This window comes from Typopeltis vanoorti, chromosome 19 (genome assembly GCF_054136105.1).
Source record: "Typopeltis vanoorti isolate ZY-2024b chromosome 19, IOZ_Tvanoo_1.0, whole genome shotgun sequence".
In the NCBI taxonomy this organism is placed as follows: domain Eukaryota; kingdom Metazoa; phylum Arthropoda; class Arachnida; order Uropygi; family Thelyphonidae; genus Typopeltis; species Typopeltis vanoorti.
This window is the reverse complement of record NC_143567.1, coordinates 24,283,677-24,306,495: the sequence shown is the minus strand read 5'-3', so window position 1 is coordinate 24,306,495 and position 22,819 is coordinate 24,283,677. Positions and strand designations below refer to the sequence as shown.

At 35.0% G+C, this 22,819-nt stretch overlaps 1 protein-coding gene across 1 annotated transcript in view; it reads left to right on the top strand.

The window, feature by feature from the left end:
- LOC150095918 (E3 ubiquitin-protein ligase HACE1-like) overlaps positions 1-22,569 on the top strand; it is a 147,955-nt gene extending 125,386 nt beyond the window's left edge. Inside the window, exons 14-17 of the mRNA XM_090409566.1 lie at positions 2,189-2,320; positions 8,860-8,955; positions 15,602-15,786; positions 21,752-22,569. Of these exons, the coding sequence (XP_090265692.1) occupies positions 2,189-2,320; positions 8,860-8,955; positions 15,602-15,786; positions 21,752-21,854 (516 nt within the window). The 3' untranslated portion in view covers positions 21,855-22,569. The remainder of the gene's footprint in view (positions 1-2,188; positions 2,321-8,859; positions 8,956-15,601; positions 15,787-21,751) is intronic.
- Positions 22,570-22,819: the final 250 nt, after the last annotated feature.

Below are 22,819 nucleotides of genomic sequence, written 5' to 3'. Positions count from 1 at the left end.
TCTTAATTTGTTTTGCTGTTCATTAGTTAGTCCTATTTGCTTCTTTTTTGGCTCCCTCATATTACTTTTTTTTTTTATATTGATCCTGCATATAAGAGGTCAGAAGACCTATAACAACAGTGCTGTGTGTGGGAAAATGGAAGAGACAGAAGGAATCCATTAGCAATTTTCTTCAAGGGTAGTTGTTTTCAATGTGAAAAACAATATGGGGAAGATGGTTAGAAAGAAAGAAATAGTTGGAATGAGACATTGGTTCAATATGTTGGACTGTGTATAATGTTGACCAGGGCTACTCTAGTCCTTATGTAATTAGAGGAAAGTGGAGGTATGGTAGTTCAGTGGAGCAACACCCATAAATGTACTTATAAAAAAAAGGCATAATACAGAAGGCAGTTGCCCTCTTTTGTACACAGTCAAGAATTCTGGAAGTTTTAGGTGCAACATCTTAAAATGTGAGAATGGTATTTGAAAGTTGGTCAGATATTAGATTTCTAAAGTGTTAGCAGTTGAGAAGTAATGTTTTGAACAAAAGAATTCTAAGTTTTTTGAGACTGAGGAGACTATGGATGTTATATGCTTATGCCAGTATGACATGAATTTAAAAGTTAGCCTAAGAAGGAGAACTGATCTTGAATGAATATTGGAACATTATCAGAAGTAAAATGGAGTGAAGTAGGATCTTTCTTGTGGATAATAAAACAGGAATATGTTTTAATAGCATTGAAATCAGCTAAGTTATCATCATCCTCTTGAGAATGATGAGGAGATCAGAGTTTTTCTAGTCCTTATGTAATTAGAGGAAAGATCTTCAAGATCTTCCGACACTAGTTCTGGAAGATCTTGAAGTTTCAGTCATTTGAGTACTACAGGATTTCTTGAATGAAAAACAGAAATGAAGGGTTTTGTCATCAGCAAAGCTATGAATAGGATTTGAAATTAGAGAAGATCATTGATGTTTAACAGGAAAAGTATGGGTAACATTATAAAACCCTGGGGTACTCCAGCATTGATAACGAAATCACTGCTGAATTATTATTATTATTATTATTATTATTACCCCAAGACCTCATGGAGTCAAAGACTCATCTGAGAGGTCAGTGATGAGAGAAAGCCATCAATCATGACATGTAATGAATAATCAGAAAAGAAGCTAGAAATCCAATCACAAAGAGCAGAAGGGAAACCATAAAATGATAGCTTGTTAAGAAAACTTCATTGCTAGGCACAATCAAAATGCCTTGGAAATATCAATTTGTGTTCAAAACTTGAGTTTGAGAATTAACACCCATCCTATATCACCTATATAAGCTGTGATGTTCATCTTACATCTATCCAATTACATGGAAATCTTTATTCAGCCTCTCCCTGAAAAAGAGAGATAAAAGCTAGCCATCAAACTTTTATCCCAGAGCTTTCACCTTAATGTTCTCCAGAGGCAAGTAACAGATTGTAGCACATCTATGGAATAATCCCTATGAGAATAGATTGAAGGTCTGTGGACTTCAAAAACTAACTGATAGGCAAAAAAGAGGAGACATAGTATATGCATATAAGTTATTGAAGTGTTTTTATAGGATTGATACAGCAGGTAGAGAGAGAGAGAGAGAAAAAAACAAGGGGTCAACCATGGAAATTGTGTTAAGTGTGGTTAGCGAGGGTGTTAGGACTAGATTTTTTACTTGGAGGGTGGTGAATGGGTGGAATGGGCTGCCAGAGGTGGTTGTAAGTGCTTCATCAATGAATGAGTTTAAGGAGAGGTATCATAAATATTATATGAATAATAGATCTCTGCAGTGAGTCTTCTAATTCCATGGCAATACCCGTATTATAATAATAATATATGCAGTGTCTCTATTGCATTTTTTGAAGAAATCTTCCATATGTGTACTAAATTATAATACAGGAACCATAGCCCAAATATTTAGCTTAAAATAAAGGAAAAGCATATTTGCTTGACAAATATGAACTATTTGTAAAACTCTTTCTCGTGAACCATTCCTTTCAAGTGAGCATTTTTTATGTTACTATGTTAAGCTGAATGAGAAAAGTAAATTTTTCATATTTGTGTACCTCTTTCAAGAGCTGTTCTGTTATTTTTTCAATGTGCATAGTAAAAAATATATCACTCTTTCATGTTATAGGTTACATGAAATGTGTCAACACTTTTTTTTTTCTCTTTTTCTGAAAGCATGAGTATGTACAGTTGGTAACCGAACTTCGTATGACACGTGCTATACAACCTCAAATTGAATATTTTCTTCAAGGATTTCATCAGTTCATACCTCCAGCTTTAGTCCAGTTATTTGATGAACATGAATTGGTGAGGTTTTTCTTTTTTAACAGGAATTCTTTAATAATTTTATGTAATCCTTGTATAAATTTCTTATATATTTGTGTTTTTGGAAATAGATATTAATGGAGATGTAATAAGAATAGTTAAATGTATGTCATTTGATATTATTAGTCACTGTCATAAATTTTACAAAGTATACAATGCAGCCATTATGAGTATATAGAACTAGCTAATTACTTTGAAAATCTATCATTGATACCTAATTTGTAAATGTCAACTTAAAAGTGCTTTTCATATATTGTGCATTAAACTTTTATTTTCACTCATATAAATGTTTATACTCTTGTTGCTCATGCCGAGAGCATATAGTCTCCTTGCTATAATATGACTTTAATTATGTCATTTCTATTTGGACTCTGTCAGACTGGTGGCTGGCCTAAGAACTGCTTTCTTGTTACACCCCTCAGATGAGGAAGTTTTCATTCTCCACAGTATATTTGTATTTTCTTAAAGGTATCACTCTTGAATAAGAATGGGGGGGGGGGTTGTAATGCTCATGCTCTGGAGATCAGACATAGCATCATTCACTTCGTCTCCATTAAGCAAGGTAGTGTTGTTCACTGTGTAATGAAAAATTCAAGAAAAATGTTAATGGGATTTACTCATGACAAAATACAGAATTTCCGCAAAATGAAAAGATTGTGTTTTAATTTAGACAAGAGACTATTATTGAAGTTTTTTCATGAAGCTCCTCTACTTTCAAATCAATATGACATCACATGCTTATTTTGTTTTCGAGCACCCTAAGTTTTGAATGTGCTGACTTAATCAGCAATTAAGTGATTAACACTATTATGAAATAGATAATACATTTTGCAAAACATAACTTGAAATTATATTTAGTGTGGGACTGCAATACTTCATGTTTCTGTCTTCATAAACCATGGTAATTTAACTGAGAAGATTGTAGATCTGATGGAAATGATTCATTTGAGGCTGTCTGGTGTGAGATAGAGGCCAATAGGACAAAATATTGTTGGTTGCTGTTATAGACCTGTGGGTCCAGAAGAAAATGTTAGCAGATTAGCAAAATGAGTGAATGCTGAGCATTTATCATGGGAGACCTTCAACTATGGTGATATAGATTGTAAGGAAGAAAGGGCACATGGCAAAATGGAAATGGAATTTATACAGTTGCTAAGGGATAATTTCCTGAAACAGCATGTGATGGAAAGGACCAGGGTTTTGAAAGTGTTGGATCTGGTAATAGCATCAGATCTATCTATAACTGCAGTAGCAACTCAGCCTCCAATCGGGGAATGTGACCATGCAGTCTTGTCATGGTAGGTTGCACAACATGTGGATATTTCAGTCAAGAAAGAGTTTATGCAGAACTACAAAGCTGGTGATTATGACAAACTTAGGAGGCAACTTGAAGCACTGCCATAGCATAAGAACACTACATGGAATGAATGCCATTAGTGGTAGGTAGGTCCTGTTGAATTGAAGCGAATGAGGGGGACTAGTGAAGTGTCCCAGGACTCTGTAGTAGGACCGCTACTCTTTAAGTTGTATATTAAGGATATAGCAAAAGATTTCAAGGGGGACATTCAGTTGTTTGCAAATGATGTAAAACTAGGGAGGGCAATTTATTTAAATCATCTTACAAGATGATTTAAATAAATTGGTGGTGTGGGCAAAGAACAATGGTTTTCAATCGGATGTTGTAAAATGGAAGGTAATACACTTTGGAATGAAAAGATTACACACTCTGTATCATATTGATGGTACTATTTTACAGGAAATTGATGAGGCTAGGGATCTGGAGGTTATGGTGGATAGAGATTTGAAATTCAGAGGATATATTGCAAGGGTTGGCAAAATAGCTTGGAGTATTACTTGGATGCTGAAGACCACATTCACAAGTAAAGATAAAGAGGTTATTATTATTCTTTATAAGACTATGATTCAGTCACATGTTGACTACTGTGTATAGATTTAGTCACCTGTGTTTCTTGGGGATCGGGAGGTGGTGGAGAAGATTCAGAGATGAATGATCAAGCTGGTGACAGGTGTATGGAATGTTCCCTATGAGGATAGATTGAGGGTTTGTGGTTTGCAGAGTTTAGCTGATAGGTGAAGGAGAGGGTTTATGATAGAAACTTATAAGTTACTAAAGGGACACTATAAAATTGACACAGAAGAAATTTTTCATTACATGGGGAATAGGTAGAAAAGAAGGGGTTACATGGAAGATGTCTAAAAGTGTGGTTAGTATGGGTGTCCAGACTAGATTCTTTCCTTGGAGAGTGGTGAATGAGTGCCCATATAAATAATAATAATGGTACTATTATATATAATTATTTTAATGATTTAAGAAGGAATTGAAAGTGTTTTCACTTGGTAATAAATTAAATTAAAGATTTTAATAATAAGGCATTGTATCTTTTCATTACTTGTATATGGGAAATATTATGACTTTTGCATTACTTTAACCTTGGTATCTCCTCTTGGTCTGGCTCTCACTGTTGATATTTGATGTTCATCTTTGGGTTTGCTTGCTTCTTGGGGAATAGAGGGGCTATGTTCAGTGGTGGGTTGTTGCCTGTTACTGAGTGGCAGAGTAATGAGTTTAGTAGTGATCCCTTAGAGTCACTCACTGAGATTTCAAGTGATCTTGCAAAAGGTTGAAACCAGGTCTGACTCCCACTGATGTGGTTTTTTGCAGATATGGGGCATGCTGAAATCAATCATTGGTAGATGATCTGGATGACTGAGGCTCTTTTGGTAGATGCTTTTCCCTGCCAGATGAGTGGTTCTGCTCAGTGGTAGAGCACGCCTATCATTGAGCAGAACTAATATTGGGTATCATTGAGTGATCCAGAGTTAGTAAGTTAAAATGATCCTTTGGGTCCCTCATTGAAGTAAAAATGATCTAACAAATCACCTAGTTTTTGGAGAAGACCCTTTAATTATACTAATGCAGAGCATTATACACACACACAAAAGGATGAATGCTTTGCATTGTGGAATACTGAGACAATTAATGTGAAGTCATTAACCTCTATATACAAGTAGCTTAGCCATTATGATACTTTTCAAACTTCATTTGCTTACACTTGAGTAAAGGAAAAAGATGCCAAAAATATAATTTCTTGGCATCTCTAACCAAAAGATTAAAGTATAAAGGTTAAAATAGATTAAAAAATACCAGAAAAGGATAAATAATATGGAGAAATAAATTAAAATCCCAAGGATTGAAAATGATTAAAAAAAAATTATAATTAAATAAAATAAAAATGATATTTCATAATTATGGTATATGGGCCATTTCAATGTGTTGTCATCTTCAGAAATACAGAGAGTACTTTACTGAAGAAAGGAAATGAGAGATGAAAAGTGAAAAATATGGCAGAGTTCACTTAAGTGGCTACATTGAATTACTAATTATTATTCTTTGTTGGCTGGAACTTTGGGATAATTTTAATATTGTGTTTTAGTGTCCTAGATACATGGTAGCAAATATTTTTATTACCAGAGATTGACACTAAAAAATGCAACAACAACAAAAAGAAAAACAGAATATGAAGTACAGGGAACACAAAAATAGTAGCTCATGCCCTTAAACAGAAACATACCCCACAATTCGACAAGGCCATAATAATAGACAAGACAAGAAACAATGCTAAGAATATCAGAAACGATAGCCATAAAATGTGACGAAAACTCAATCAACATCCACTGACCCTACATAATCTCTGAGTGTTGGAAGCTCCATAAAATAAAAATTAGGTCATGACCCCAACCAACATGCAATAACACAAGTACTCCAAAGGCAGAAACACCAAGCCGACATGACATAGCATCCACTTCCTGTATGTGTTCTGAAGATGACGAATGGTTGAAACAGCTCGCACCCCCTTAACCCCCTAAATCCGATAAACCCCTCCCCTTCCTCAAAAAAAGTTTCTATTTTAAGCCCCTTTTTCTATCTCTTACCCCTCCAAAAAAGCGCTCTGCCCACCCTTAATAATAATATTATACATATATTATATAAAAAAGTAGGGTTTTTTTTTCAAATTAATTCTCCCACATTGCCTCAAACCCCTCCCCACTTTTTCCAACCCCCCCCCCTTCCTTTAACAGCAGAAGTATAAACATCATGGAAAGAAGACAGCCAACAACATCCAAGCAAGGTATGTCTGAAATTTCTTCCTCTATTATTCTGCATATATTTGTCTCTATAATACATCAGTAATGCTCTAAGAATTTTTGAGTAGAAAGCCAACGAAAGCAGGTGAAAATAGTCATAAAAATAATAAAAAAAAGCCATTTGCTATAAAATAAATAGCATTGATAGTAAAATAAAAATAGTTTAACTTCTTCCCTAATCTAGAGAAAGCCCTAACATCCTTAAAAAGAAATCAGGATATTTTGATCACTAAAGCTGTTACAGGTGATGTAGTAGTTACATAAATAAAGTTGATTATTATGATAAAATCTGAGAAATCTCTCTCCCTCTCATTGGGACATTAAGTGGTTGGAAAGACATTTACCAATATCATGTATGCTTTGAGGAAAAGTATGATGTCAGGAGATGGGGAAAAAGATTAAGTATTTTGTTTATTCTGTAGTAACTGTGTGCCCGTTAGATAAGATGGTATGGTTGATATAGGTGACTGAGTTTGACTCTAAGAGAGACCTCATTGAAATAAAGATTGTTGTTAAAAATACCTTACTATTGAGAAAATGGTGGGAGGAGGGAGAAGTTTGTGAGTATTCCTGCTCATGTGAGTGGATTTTCTATATACAGGTATCCCTCGATGTTACCGTGTATATCAAAACACATTAATCAATTCAGATATGGTACATGTAGAGCTCTCATCATATTTGTTCATTACAAATAAAATTCTTTCACACTGTTACTGTGTTCTCTTTGTTTTTTCCATATTTGAAATATTGACCTTGTTTTATGGAAATCCTGTATTATAAAGACAGAAATTTAAATTCATTTATGGAAACTGGATTGGAAGAATGGCAAATACATGATATTATAATATTTAACATTATGATTATAGAATTTAAAAAATTTAGTGGTCTTTCACCACATTCATTGCTTTCTCCATACCCGAACTTTCCGATTACTCTTGGCCAGGTATCCCAGTCTATGCCTACTTTTGCGTTTAGGTCCCCCATGACAATTAGGAGATCTTAACTTGATGTCTGCTGTACTGCTTTTCGCAAATCTATATAGAACTCCTCAATGTCTTCTTCTGATGATGTCGAAGTTGGTGAGTATACTTGAATAATAGTCAGTGATCCAATTGATGTTTTAAATCTTGCTTTAATTATCCTAGGTGAGATAGGATCCAAAGATTACAATAGAGAGTTTTGAGCCTTTGGTTTTAATATAAGTGCTGCTCCCTCTTGGTGTTTGTTGTCCTCCCTGCCTGAAGTTAAGATTTTGTACTGTCCATGGTGGAATTCTCCTTTTCCAGTCCATCTGGTTTCTCAGAGTCCAATCACTTACCATTGGTAGTTGCCTAATTCATGCAGTAGTATTTCCAATGCTCCTTCCTGGTGAAGAGTTCTTACATTCCATGTTCCTATGCTTGTTATGTTTTTCCTGTCTACTAGATAACCTTTTCTTCCAATAGCATATTTTTTGGCTTCACTATCTTGGTTCCCAATAGTAAGTGCAACCCTTGTTTGACTGGGTGGTTAGAGTTCATTCGGTTTCAATGGTTAAGTTTCGTCAAGTGTCAATCACTACTCCTTGATCTGAATTCAGCCGCTCCTAAAATGAAGTACAGGCGCTGTTTGCAGCTGATTCACCGAATACAGTCGCTGCTTGAGATCGGCATATCTGGCTACCCTCACTTAGTTTAGCCTGTGGGTCAACACAGTTTACCGGGGTGTGACTGCTACCAGTTTACAGTAGCTTCTTGGATCCATAAGTGAAAGTTGGGTATCCAGTGAGAACCAATCCATTTGAACCCCAATTACATGCGACCGTCCAAGTGGAGAGGTACTATCTCTCCTCGACACCCCAAGCTTTTAATTGGTTGAAACTAAATGGTCACTTCCACTGATGTAAATAAAACAAAAAAAAAGTATTAAAATAACTGACCTTGAGATGGAAATTGTATCTTAGGGTAATCTTTAATAATTAGATTTACAAAAATATCAATAAAGTATGAGTAGTTGTCTGTTTATTTTCTGATGGATTTAACATGAAGATTTACAAATGTGATACATTACATATTTTAATCCTGTCTAATGTCACATAGAATAAGAAATGAGAAGGTGGTTATATAGCAAGATAGATTTTTCTTCCACTCTCAGAAACAGAACTTATGAAGCATTTTTTCTAGTTTAGTCTTTTACCATAGCAAGCGCATCTAAAAACTGCTGAAAATTCTCAACCAGAGTCCCATAAGTATAATGTTATGGTTAAGGATATTCACTATAATAAACTGCATATCAAACTATTCCTGTGCTTCCTATAAGTTTGCTATAATCAGTTGACTATATTTTGTTTCAAGTGTATGTTATTTATTTTGTAGGAACTTCTTTTATCTGGATTGCCTGAGGTTGATTTAACTGATTGGAAACAAAATTCAGAATACCAAGGTTATACATCTGATTCAGCAGAAGTAGAGGTAATATAATTACCTTTTTTCTTAAAAAATTTCTTTTAAGGAGTCTACCTGAAATGTTTTAGTCCTGTTAATAAAAGTAACAGTATTCAAGACAGATAAAATATAACTATTATGACAGATCCATTCAAATATTATTATTTGAATAGTCTGGATTCATCATGGAAGGGCATTCCACTCAATGCCACCTACACATCGTCGATAATAAGTAAACAGTTTATTTTTTATTATTTTTCTCCATGTGTATATATAAACTGTTACTTATTAAAGATACTAATTGGAGAATATATGTTTAAGAGACATATTTCTAATGATCTCATACTTTCCTTGGTCAACTTATTAACTTCTGAGGAATTGTTTGACCATCTCCTAAACACCACTTTTTTATAATTATTATTATCATTATCAGATCTGTATGCAGTCAAAAGACTCATCACAGGAGGTCCTCTCTCACACACACACACACACACACACACTACTCATCATACTATAACTTAAATGCATTCACTGTCTCTGCACTCAACACGCTTTCAGACAATGTATTTCAATCACCCACTACTCTCCATGCAAAAAAAAAAAACTACTCCTCATCCCTTTGCTCATGCCCTCTGACAAATGAGATAGAACAGTGGATAGTGATGCATGCTATCTTTATTCTCCAGGGCTTCTCTGTAAAACTTTCCCAAACTCCTTTCACAGCAGCATCAGTAGCAAGTGACCTTCCCATTGACCTTGGATGATGCACAGAACAGTCTGTTTCCACAAAATTCTTGTGCATCATGTAGATAATGTGCCCACTAGGAGGTTCTTTGCTGTATTGCATGCAGAAATTCCTTTGACCTTGTGTTGCAGACTTTGTTTTCTCAGACCAAAACACACAACATGCTCGCTCTGCAACATTGAAAGTCGTCATTTTCAAATGGTGTGATATATCATGCCATCTAGTGTTGTCATTTGGTAATAACGTTGCATGACCAAAAATTGATGTGTTTCACAGAGAATAACTCGGAAGTTGTATACACCCTTTTGAAACACCCTGTGTGTGTGTGTGTGTGTGTGTGTGTGTGTGTGTGTGTGTGTGTGTGTGTGTGTGTGTGTGTGTGTGTGTGTGTGTGTGTGTGTGTGTGTGTTTCATTTCTCCAATGGAGAGAATCGTGACCCTTGAGGTTGTGCAACATTGGGACAATGATGGAGAAAGCTACATGCACTTCACTTCCTTCTAAAAATCCATTTAATATCTTTGGGGACCATGGGAACAGATACTACACTTTTTGTTTCTCAGCCTTTTGGCTATGATAAGAGTGTAGTATTTGTCACTGACTTAATATCAGATATGGGCCACAAGGTATTAAATTGAGTGAACTGAGGGGAAAGCAGCAAAGTGATTGAGACCTGCTCCATCTTTGCCAAGAGTTGCTTGGTATTGTACCACCTCAGTGCCTTCAGAGTGTCACTTCTCAACCTATTGTGTGTATTTTATTGTGGATCACCAGTCAGAAAAGATTGAAAAATGCAGAACTCTTGCAAATGGTGGGGGATTTTTATAGCTACACAGATTTAAGTGAATTAATTTAGTGCTTGCAATTTTACAGGTTATAGCTAGGTGAAAAAAAGACAACATTAATATGAGAAATATTACGTTAGTGCATACATTGAGTCTGAGACTGGAAAATTGCACATAAAATGTTTTTCATGTGCACATGCACCAGCAAAAATTAGAGAGAACATTGCTTTAAGACCAGTAGCAACTTCTGTGCAGCACACCTTTCTTCCACTTAATTGCTGTCTGATGGAACCCATAGTGTGGTTCATTGGTTCTGACTTACTATAATGATTATAGTTTTTATGCTTTTTGATCAGATTAAGAGACCTACTAGTCAACTAATCCTGTTCACAGCTTTGATGATGATTGTACTCTATTCTCTATTATCCTACGCATTTAATAAACAATGCTATACTCTGACATCCCAATCTTCAAGGTCATCTTCAACCAGTACCATGATTGATCGAAGATGTGTAAATGGATAAAGCTTTACCTTAAAAACAGATGGTGTTGCTAGTTGGATGTGTGGCTTAAAAGTGGCATGAAGATTATGTTTATGAACAACTTTAGCTATCTTTTCTTCCTCATTGTTAATTACTTAAAAAACATACATTCAGCTTATTAAAAAAAAAAGTAAAAATTTGCTATCAAATTACTGACCAATCATCATCACCTCAGTCCTCTCCAAAATCATAGAGAATATCACTGGTAGTCATCTTCTCCACTACCTAGTGGTCCAGCACTTAGTGATCACCAGTGTGGATTTCACCATTCAGGATCCATGATTGACCTCAGCATGCCATGGAAAGGTTTGAAGAAATGTGCTATCACTGTTGATGTTTCCAAAACCTTTGATTATTTCTGGCATTGGGGCCTATTAAACAAATTGCCATCATTTTGTCTACCTGTCACCCTCTGTAATTTGGGTAGCCAGCTGTCTCTCTGGTCATTTAATGCTTCTTATAGTGGATGGTTCCATGTCTTTGAGTTTTGTCACAAATGCAAGAGTACCTTAGGACTCTGTTCTATCACTTACTCTCTTTCTCCTATACATAAACAACCTACTCCCAATCACAACTAATCCTGTTCACAGCTTTGCTGATGATCATACTCTATTATCCTATGCATTTAATAAATTATGCAGTGTACTCCGACATCCCAATCTTCAACCAGTTCCTTGAACATTGATTTCCATACTATCCTGCAATCGGGTGAGGACAGTCTGGTCACCTTCAATGTCAAATGAAACATACCTCTTGCTTTTTTTCCTCACAAAAGGGGATCTCAGCTCACTTACCCTTATCCACAGTAATACATATATCACCAGACAGGATCAGATCCCTCTGCTAGAATTAACATTTGCCTCCAGCTTCTCTTGACATAAACACATCACATTATTCATTTCCTCAGCATCCATAAAACTAAGCATTCTCTTCCTCTCAAGATGTTTTTCACCCGCAAAGCTGCTAACTATACAAATCTTAAGTCTGCCCATCCTTAGAATACTGCTCATGTGTTTGGTGTTGTGCATCTAAAACCTCTCTAAAAATTTTTGATGTTATCCAGAGGAGAGCAATTCAGCTCATAGATGATCCTTCCCTTTCAGACTCACTTCAACCGCTATCTCACAGATGCAATATTTCAGCACTGGCTGTTCTACAGAAACTTTCATGGTCACTGCTCCATTGAACTGGCAGCCATCATTCCTACACTTCTGTTTTTCATCAAAAATTTAACTGCCACGGACCTAGGATATAACACACATGATACCACAGAACATGATAGCAACAACTAGCAATGTTCCAACATGCATAGAGTAATGAATTTACTCTATGCATGTTGTATTCTGGTTTGTATTTGTATTTGTTGTAACTGTTTGTATTCTGGTTCATCAGTTATATGCATCAGTTGTGACGTTATCAAAAACATCTAATATGTGTAATTAATTGTCAATAGGCTTTTGTTGTGAAAAACGTTTTATGTACCAATACCCCTGATGATGTAAGACTTACGAAACTTGTTGGATTTTAATTGCTTATTTTTATTAAACTCTTTATTTTACATCATAATGTGGTCTCGATACCGAAAACTTCTCTTCTTCTTCTTCAAGTGTCATCCCCTAGAAGGAGATTGGCCGCCATGCCATGGAACTTTTTTCTTTCTTTTGCTGCTCTGGAACATTTATGGTAATTCAAGCCAGTCCCACAAAACTTCCCACAGAACTGCTAAATTTGCTAAATTTGCACAGAAACTTAAATTTGCATAATATGTACCTTTTACATATGGCTTAGCTTGATTACAGTATAATGAAGCCTGTGGGATATTTATCAGTTAAAAGAAAGACTTCGATAAATTTTCACTCAACTGAAATTAATCACAAATATTTTGTTTTTCAGTTTGTAAAACATCTTTAGTGTGATAAAAACAGCAAAAATATAAATGCAAAATTTTTAAAAAAATGTGCAGAACAATGGCAATCTTTTTTATAACAATGATGTGTATGCTAGATTTAAAACTATAACACTGTAGGAAACCCATTTAAAACTACATTGTTATTTAATATAGTGTTATTGTATTATGGTTGTATTTATTTAATATGATATCACCATTGTGATTGAGGTTCAGGTTCTGAAAGAGGGTCTCAGTAATTTCTTTGAAAAAAATATTCTTATTTACAAATGCTCTTTTGTTATTCTAATAGATCACATGGTTATGGCAACCTCATGTTTTACTAATCCATATTTCGGAATATGGATTTAGGCCATCTGAATATAACTCATTTCAATGTAGCCTGAGATGAGATTGACACTGTCCACGGGATCCACGAACAAGACAAAATTATTACTAGAAGCATTTATTCAAAGAAAGGTCCTATTAGAGATTCTATTCCTGAGATCCTATTACACTGTCTGAATCTAAATCACAGTAATAGTTTAACTATTCCCAAAATACTACTATGTTCTGTAACTATATGAAACAGTATTTTTTTTTTATTAGTTTTGTTTTCATTAATTTTTTTAAGTTCTAGATAGTTTTATAGTTTTTAACATAGTATATTTCTTATTCATTCATTCATATTTCTGTTGTTGTACTTCTCACTGTAGATGTTTTACAAGACATAAAATACGAGCAGTCCCTACCTCATGTAAGAGTTACATTCTGTGAACTTTACATAACTGGGATTTTACATAAGTTGGATTGAACCCTCTCACCCATTAATCACATATTATTGCTTACATGTTTACAGTAGTATTGCATTAACATGCTTTAAATGTTAGTTTCATTCACAGGATGAGAAAATAGAAAAGAAAATGTTTCATATTCTTTTCTGTTCTATAAAGTGCAATAACAGGTGTTAAAAGCATCGTCTATTTCTCTTTAAACTCTTAAGTCCATAAGGCATTACGATCCATCCTCCTACCTGCTCCATCTTCATATTGACATGAAAAATATCTTTACTGACATTATCTAGAAATTTTCATAATGAAAAAGCATTACATTACAGAAGCATCAAGTTCAAGAGTGTTTGAGTGTGTACATATGAAGAGGAACTTATGGTAAACACATTTGAAATGCCTGCTATCTCAGAAATCAACTTTGAAAACTTCTAAATATGCTGTAGGACACGTTTATATACCTGGTACAAAATTTTTTTCAAAGATTATTATCAGATAAGTGGAAATAATTTTTTTTTTATATGTGGATATAATTTTTATTTTTATCTCTAGATTGGTTTTAGTGCATTTGTGAGCAGATTCATATTTCCTTTCTACTTCTGTTCCACTCTCTAGTCACGATTGTACTAAATTTATCCCAGTGGTTAAAATACACAGCATACATGCATCACATAGGCTATCTATCTGGCTTGCAGATAACAATGGCATGTAAGTAATGTACATGATAAGTAAAATTTTACAATTGGATTTTTTCATAGCCCTTTCAGGATATTCAAATTAAGTGGATATTGAATCCAACATTATTTCAAAGCCGAATTGAAAAACTACAAGAGTTTCGTGCCGAATATAGAAACTATAAACGTTTCGGCAGATCCAAGCGTAAGCAAACCTTTCATGACAGGGGCAATTCGTAGTAAAGGTGGAGTAAGCTCTGATCACTATCCTTAGTATTTCCCATAATGTAAAACACATCTCCTAGCAGACATCTATGATGTTATACATTATCGGGGGGGGGAATCACTACCCAGGCCTGTTTCAATCTTTGTTGAGGTCTTGTCAGTGGGAGCCAGACCCAGATGTAAATATTCAGGTTGAAGTCATGCAGAACTTATACTTTACCATACGAGTTGCCAAAAAAGGTGTCACATCACAAAAGGCACCAAGAATTACTGAAAAAGAAAGTCTAAAAGAGGTCTCTTTTTTTCAGCCTTTCAGGATAATTTGCATAAGTTTGAATTTACATAAGTTGGGACCTGCCTGTATTTATAATTCATTTTAATTTATTAAAGTTTTACTGTGGTTCACATGATTCCTTATACTGTTAGTTCTGTCTTATATTTTTTTTCTCTGTATTCAAATCTAAAACAGTTCATCATGTCCAAACTAGATGGTGATCACTTCCTCTTGCAAATTTACTGTACAGTCTAGTAGCCTGGACTATTTTGCTAATATCACTATCAGTTATGTAATCAATACCTTTTTTTTGTTATGTAATCAATAAGACTTTTCTCTGTAATTCATATTTATTTATTTCTGTCTCCTTTATTTCCTGAATATTTCAGGAAATAAAGAGCAGAAAATTGTTGTCATATGATAATCATCATCTCATAATTATCTTGTTTTGGAATATTATTTCACATTTCATCTATAGTCAACTCTCACTGTAATAAACTCCATTTTTCAAATTCTCTTACTACAGCAAATAACTGAAAAGGCCCAACATGCCACATGGTAATGCTGTTATACACTTTAGCAAATTATTCCTTAAAACAAACTATTTCTATGACTCCTGAGAGCATTCTATAGTGAGTGTCAACTGTACATGTATTACATGATTCATAATACAATATAGTTAATAGTTGTTATGGTTAAAACAACACTTTTTCAAATGAATATTATCTGATTAGTTTTATTTTATTTTTGTTTTCAGTGGTTTTGGTCTGCTGTAGCAGAAATGAAAGCTGATGATAGAGCAAAGTTGCTACAGTTTGTAACTGGCAGCTCACGTGTTCCTCATGGTGGATTCTCCCAGCTTGTTGGTGTAGACGGACCTCAGAAATTTACAATTAGTGAAATACTGTATAGGCCCAAATTATTACCTTCAGCTAGTACATGGTAAGGATAAATTGAGCTTACACTGAATTGCCCAAATCTTAAAACACAAAGAGTTGGATAATGTTCTAAAAAAACTACTTATTACAAACATAATTTTACTATAAAAATTTGCATAAAATGCTAAGAAGAAAAATGAAGATAGCTGACTCTCACTATGAAAATATTCTGATGGAAGTCTAAATCATCAGTGCTACATTAAAGGAAATCAACTCTAGCAGAACTTTTATTCCATAACAAACATTTCCTTCAGTCTATTATATATTCAGCTTTAGTAAGAATTTTTATCTATTTTTATTTTTTTTTTATGTGACTCATAAATGGTTGTAAATTTATAGTACATCAGTAAAGTGGGTAGGCTATGGATTTTTTTATTTTTTTTTATTTTTATTAATTTACCATTTTTTGTATTTTTAATTTTATTTATTGATCTGGAAGCCCTGTGCTAGAGACAAATATGGAACTTTTCCAAGGTACTTCAAGTCTCCATTAAGTATTAATTCTCTATAACGTCTCCATTGCCCTCACACCAGGCATTGAAATTCATCTCTTACTTGAAATTAATTATATATAATACACTCATGGGCCAAAACATTATGATTACCTAGTAGCGTGCTGGGTTTCCTTGGGCTGAGATTATTGCTTGCATCTGTCTTGGCATTGACGACTAGACCATGAAAGGCATCCTAGGGTATTCTGTACCAACTAGAGAAGAACATCCTGGGAGTCAGTGACTAAGCAAGGCCCTGCATCAACCAAGGGGACTGTGTTCCACATGATCTCACAGTTGTTCAATGGAATTCAAATCAGGAGAAGTAAGTGGCCAAGGGAGCACACAGAATGTTTAGATATGTTTTTTGAAGCATGCTTGCACAATGCAAACCTTGTGACATGGAGTATTTTCTTGCAGGAAGAGTCTAGATCCATTGGCCAGATTGTCACTATCCAAGGCAGTATCTGGTCTGAACAGTCCCCAGGTAATAATTAGCAGTCAGGGGATGAGAGGATTGGTGATGCCATTAAATCAATTCCCATACCAAGATACCACCACCAGTAGCCTGTTTCCAGTCAACTGTGCAGTCTGGAAACAGGCTAGTAGGTCATAATGTTTTGGCTTCTGACTGTGTGTGTGTATGTATGTATATATACGTGTTGACCTTTGACCATTGGTTAGAAAGACCTGGGTTCAATTCCCATCTAAGATGTGAAGAACTTTCATGAGGAATTTTAAACTGAAGCTGAGTTATCTGTCTCATATGGAGGTAGCAGAGTTTTTCCTCCCAGAAATTTGGGTTTTTCATCCCACAAAACAGGCAAACCTGCAAGAAGAACGCACACAATTTAAAGTCATAGCAGAAGTGCAGATTACATTAACTGCCATATTATATCAGGTTTCAAAGAAGCTAAGTTACTTGGTCATAATGCCATTGAGCTTATTAGAAAGGGAAGATGGGATATTATATACACGCACACACACAGTGTGTATGTGTATATACACTTTGTGTGTGCTTGATATAATGGATTTACTAAGCTCAGAGACATATTTGAAGTAGATTAAATGACTGGAAGCCAACTGTAGCTGAATATAATAAAAATGTTACAATTATTGCAAAAAGATACTTCCTCTCTTCTTGACAGAGATCCAACTCTTCAACTCCATAACCATACCAACAACCTTCTGAGAACCACTACAGAATTTTCAAGAAATTTACTATTGTCTCTTCCCAATGTTTTTTCCACTGCTGGAAACAGTTCTGGAACTGTTCAACTGGAATACTGTTTATAGCTCCAGTGACTTTTCTTTCACTTAGTCCACATAAATGAATCACTGACCTTTCATGGTTTTCTTTATCCCTGGGAATAAAAAAAAGTCACATAGAGAGAGAGAGATCGGGTGAGTAGGGAACAACTGCCATTTTGTTTTTCGTCAAGAACTATTGGATAGATAAGGCCATGTGGGCTGGGGCATTGTCATGGTTCAACAGCCAATCTCAGCTACTCCACATTTCTGGCTGTTTTCGTCTCACACTGTCATTCAGTTTTCTCAAAATGTTGACATAAAAATGTTGGTTCACTGTCTGTCCAGGATAATAATTCTTTGTGTATAATTCCATTCACATCAGAAAAAACAAATCAACATTGTCTTGATGTTTGATCAAACTTGACTTGCCTTCCTGGGTCTTGGTGAATTTGCATGTTTCCATTAGCTTGATGCATGTTTTTGTTTCTGGATCATAACTGTAACACCAAGCCTCATCCCCAGTTACAACTTTTGAAAGAAAGTTCTGGTCATTAACAACTTGCTCCCTCAAATCGTAGCAAGCATTCATGCATTTTTTTTTTTTTTAATCCTATGTGAGCAAATGAGGCACAAATTTAGCAGATGTTGCATTTGCAAATCTTCTGTTAAAATTCTCTGGCACGAACTCCATGACAAAATTCATCTCTTCAGAAACTTGCTCAGTGTCTTTCGATGATCTTTATTGAATATCCTGAGCCAGTACCATCAATATGCTACAAAGTGCATAAATTTCATTTTGACAAAATAACATCAATAACGGGCACATTGCAAGTGCCAACAATGCAGGTTATGAAACCAAAACTAATAATGTACTAACATAAACAATTTGTAAAAATATTCAGAATTTTAAATTATGACTATTTTTTCAGAATGACTTGCAATTTCACATTGATGCTTATGACAGATGTACCAACTAAATAAAAAAAAATCTTGCCGATAGTGTCACCATCTATGGTCGAGACATAGAACCTTTCAGACCACCCTCATATATCATAATGCTTACCATGATATAAAGGAAGTCGCACTCCTGTTTCTGATGTAATATTTAATGTGATTTACAGTTTAATTAGACATCTAGAATACAATACCATTATAAATGTAGAAAAAAGTGCCATCTGTATATATTATTATTATTATGATGATTCTAGGCCCACCCTAGAAAACACAGTCTGTGTATTCTATTACTACTCCTCGAATTCATTCACCATTTGTGTGCTGACCACTCTATCAGGCAATGCATTCCACAGTTCAACCACCCTCCCCACAAAGAACCCGCTCCTCACCCTCTTTCTGATGACTCACTTTCACAACTTACAGGGATGGCCCTTATCCTCGCTCCTTCCCTTTGTTCCATCAAATATAAGAACTCTCCACTGTCAACCATGTAAGGGCCTCTCAGAAGTTTAAATGACTCCATCATACCACCTCTCCTTCTATTTACCAAACTTTGCAATCCATATTCCCTCAACCAACCTCATAACTAACATTGTCCTGTCCTGATTTCATCTTCATTATTCGCATCTGCACTCTTTCCAAGGTTAATTTATCCTGTTCAAATCCTGGGGACCAAATTCGAGCATGATGTGGTCTGATCAAGGCTTTATACACTGGAATGACAACTCTTATATCTATGCTTGTCAGTGTCCTCAGTATTGCAGATCCTCTAGGTTACATTCTTTGCAACATGTTCCCTGAATTTCTGGTTTCTATCAATCCTCATCCTAGAATCCCTTGCCTCCCCCACTTCCTCCAATACAATTCCTGCAACAGAGTATGCCGCCACCCATCGATGTATCCCAAAATTCAAGATTTACATTCAGCTGCATTAAACTGACAAACCCCATTCATTTGCCCATCTGTCTAGTTTATTCAAATCCTCTTGCAGGGCTACCACATCTGCACTATTACTAATTACCCTTCCCAGCTTCACATCATCTGCAAATACATACATTCTCAAAACCATTAGTGCCATTGTTATTCAAATTCTCCACTCTGAGAGGACATAACTCATCACCTATCATAAGCAGTACTACATCACTGTGTTTGTCCTGCCTATCATGCTGAAAAATGATATAACCTAGTACTTCTATTCCTGTCAGTATATCATCTTCTGTCAACCATCTCTCAGTGATCTCAATAATCTTTGAACAGGCTGAGGCTATCAGAGATACCAAATCATCTCCTTTATTCTGAATATGCTTGGCTTTGTATAAAGAATCATCAAGGCACTGTCACTGTTTCTATATCTATCATTATTCCCCTCCAGACCCCACTGGTTTCAGCATTATATGATGTATTCCTCTTCTAGAAAGCAACTATTCCAACAAGAGGCCACCCCTTCTACCATCAACCCTGATAATTCTAGTTTCCCTGCATCGACACACTAACTTGTTCAGAGAAGAACATTCTCTCCAGATGCCTACGTCCTTCCTCATTCAAATGCAATCTATCTCTCTTGCACAATTCCTTTCTGTCCTCCATGCATCCATATAATCCAAGCCTCTCTTTCAACACATTCTGGCCCTCATACTATTATTACTGATGCTCTTCTCCATAGCTCTGCATTATCATATCATACCATATTTATCTATCTATATATATACACACACAGAAGGGTGGTCTGAAATGTTCTCAGCCTCGACCATAGATGGTGACACTATTGGCACGATTTTTTTTTTTTTTTCTAAGTTGGTACATTTGTCATAAGCTTCCATGTGAAATTGCAAGTCATTCTATCAAGTAGTGTGTTTTATACAGCTGTCTGAAACAAAAGTGTTGTCTGTATCCCTTGAAATGGATAAAACTGAGTATCGTGCGGTTATAAAATTTTTTGTAAAAGAAGGTTTAAGGCCAAAAGAAATTCATTCAAAGTTCATAAAAATTTATGGGCACTCTTCTCCTTCATTTCGACAATTAAGAAATGGGCTGCCGAATTTAAACGTGGCCGTACCAGCTTTGAAGATGATCAATGTGAAGGATGTCCAAAAAGTGTAACAACTCCAGAAATCATTGATTGAGTGCACGATATGGCATTGGATGACAGGCAAATCAAAGTGCATGAAATTGCTGAGACTATAGGCATTTCAAAAGAACATGTAGGATATATTTTGCACGAAGAATTGCAAATGAAAAAGCTTTGCACAAGATGGGTGCCTCGCTTGTTCACAGCAGATCAAAAACGAACTTGCATGAAAATCTCTGAACAGTGCTTGGAATGTTTTAACAAGAATAAAACTGATTTTGTGCATCGATTTATTACTATGCATGAGACTTGGATTCACCATTGCACGCCAGAATCCAAACAGCAGTCAAAACAGTGGACAGAAGCCAGTTGTTCGGCACCAAAGAAGATAAAGTCTGTTCCATCAGCAGGAAAGGTCATGACATAGGTGTTTGGGGATGCTAAAGACATTTTGTTTATTAATTATCTAAAAGGGTGAAACAATAACCGGGGAATTTTATTCCGATCTTTCAACCAGAGTAGACAAAAAAATTCATGAGAAAAGACCAGGTTTGCAGAAGAAATAAATTATCTTTCATCAGGACAGTGCACCTGCCCACAAAGGTGTTTTGGCAATGGGAAAATTAAGGGATCTGCACTATGAATTGTTGGAACATCCCCTATTCCCCAGGTTTGGCTCCCTCTGACTTCTATCTCTTCCCAAAACTAAAACTCTTCCTTGCTGGTCAGCATTTTTCTTCAAATCAAGAGGTGATTGCAGCTGTAGAAGGGTATATTTTTCAGATCTTACTGAGAACCACTACAGGGATAAAATAATGGCACTGGAGCATCGCTGGAATAAATGTATTAGTCTTAAGGGAGATTATGTTGAAAAATAAAAATCATTTTCAAATTGTAAATTCATTTTTTCATTGTTATTCTGAGAACTTTTCAGACCACCCTCGTAGCTGTCTTCATATATCTGTGCTATAAGGCTTTGCTGGACCCTACTAAATGAGTGTGATTGTTATTTAGCCCTCAAGTACCTTTAGTAATTTAAACATTTGTAGCTTTAGGAATTAAGCACTTTGGGTATTTAGGAAATGCCTCTGCCTAGTAAATTTATTTTATAACCCAAACATATAAAACTATGATTATTAGACATAAATCTTAATTTGTTTATAATTGATTTGTATTTAATTATTTGTTATTTTTTTCTGGTGTAGTATTAATCTGCTGAAACTGCCATCTTATCCTACATATGAAGAACTTAGAGAAAGACTTTTAGTAGCCCTTCATCATGGCAGCCAGGGATATGGAACCGCCTAAGTATAGGTTTCAATGCAGGATTATTGTTTTGTTTCATTTTTTTCCTTGAAAGCTCTTCACTGCCTAATGCTCATTTATTGATAAATATACTGGAATGTTATAAATCATGTAAGTGAATATAAACTTTTGCAAGTTGTATATGATGAGTATTCCAAGAGGAGCTGATACTTTTAGATGTAAATATATGTAAATTACTGAACACTCGTGTATGCAAACTTCCATACAAAATTGCACTTGTATAGAATTCCACAATTCCCTTTGTTATTATGCAGTTTTTCTGCATCCTTTTATACTATTTGATTATTTCCTGATCATCACTAAATTATTTTCAGTAAAGCTTTTGCCTCATCATTCTCAACTGATATTAAATAGTTTCATTCATTTCATGGTGCCCAGTCTGTGTTACCATTTGCATCTCATGCATTTGTACTGTGCCAATTTAGCTGATGTCTGTGTTCTTTATAACAGACATTGCTGATTGTTTGGGCATTCAGTAATTGAAACCAAATAATTTATATATTAATTTTATGTTGTTTTGTTTACGTTTTAATGAAGACTTCACTAAGTTAAGCAGAAATTGTAGAAATTCATATTTCATCCATTTTATATCTTTCTGTGTCACTACTTGTCACCGAATTTTGTATTAGCCATGTCTACAAATGTGAAGTACTTTTTGGTCTTGAATTGGTATATATTGAATACATAACTAGATTCATTTTAGTGTAATATCAAATGTGATCACAATGAAAATGAATATTGAAATGATCTTTTACAGATGAATTACTTTGATATTGAATGCTGTTACATTCTTTGAAATTTTCACATAATTTTAAAAATCACTGTCTTTATGGCTCAGTTTTTTATTTAATTTAATTTTTTATTTTATTTTAACCACACACACATCACTCACTTCCTTGGGAAAGAGATATGAGACCTTATTATTTTATTATATATATATATTTTTT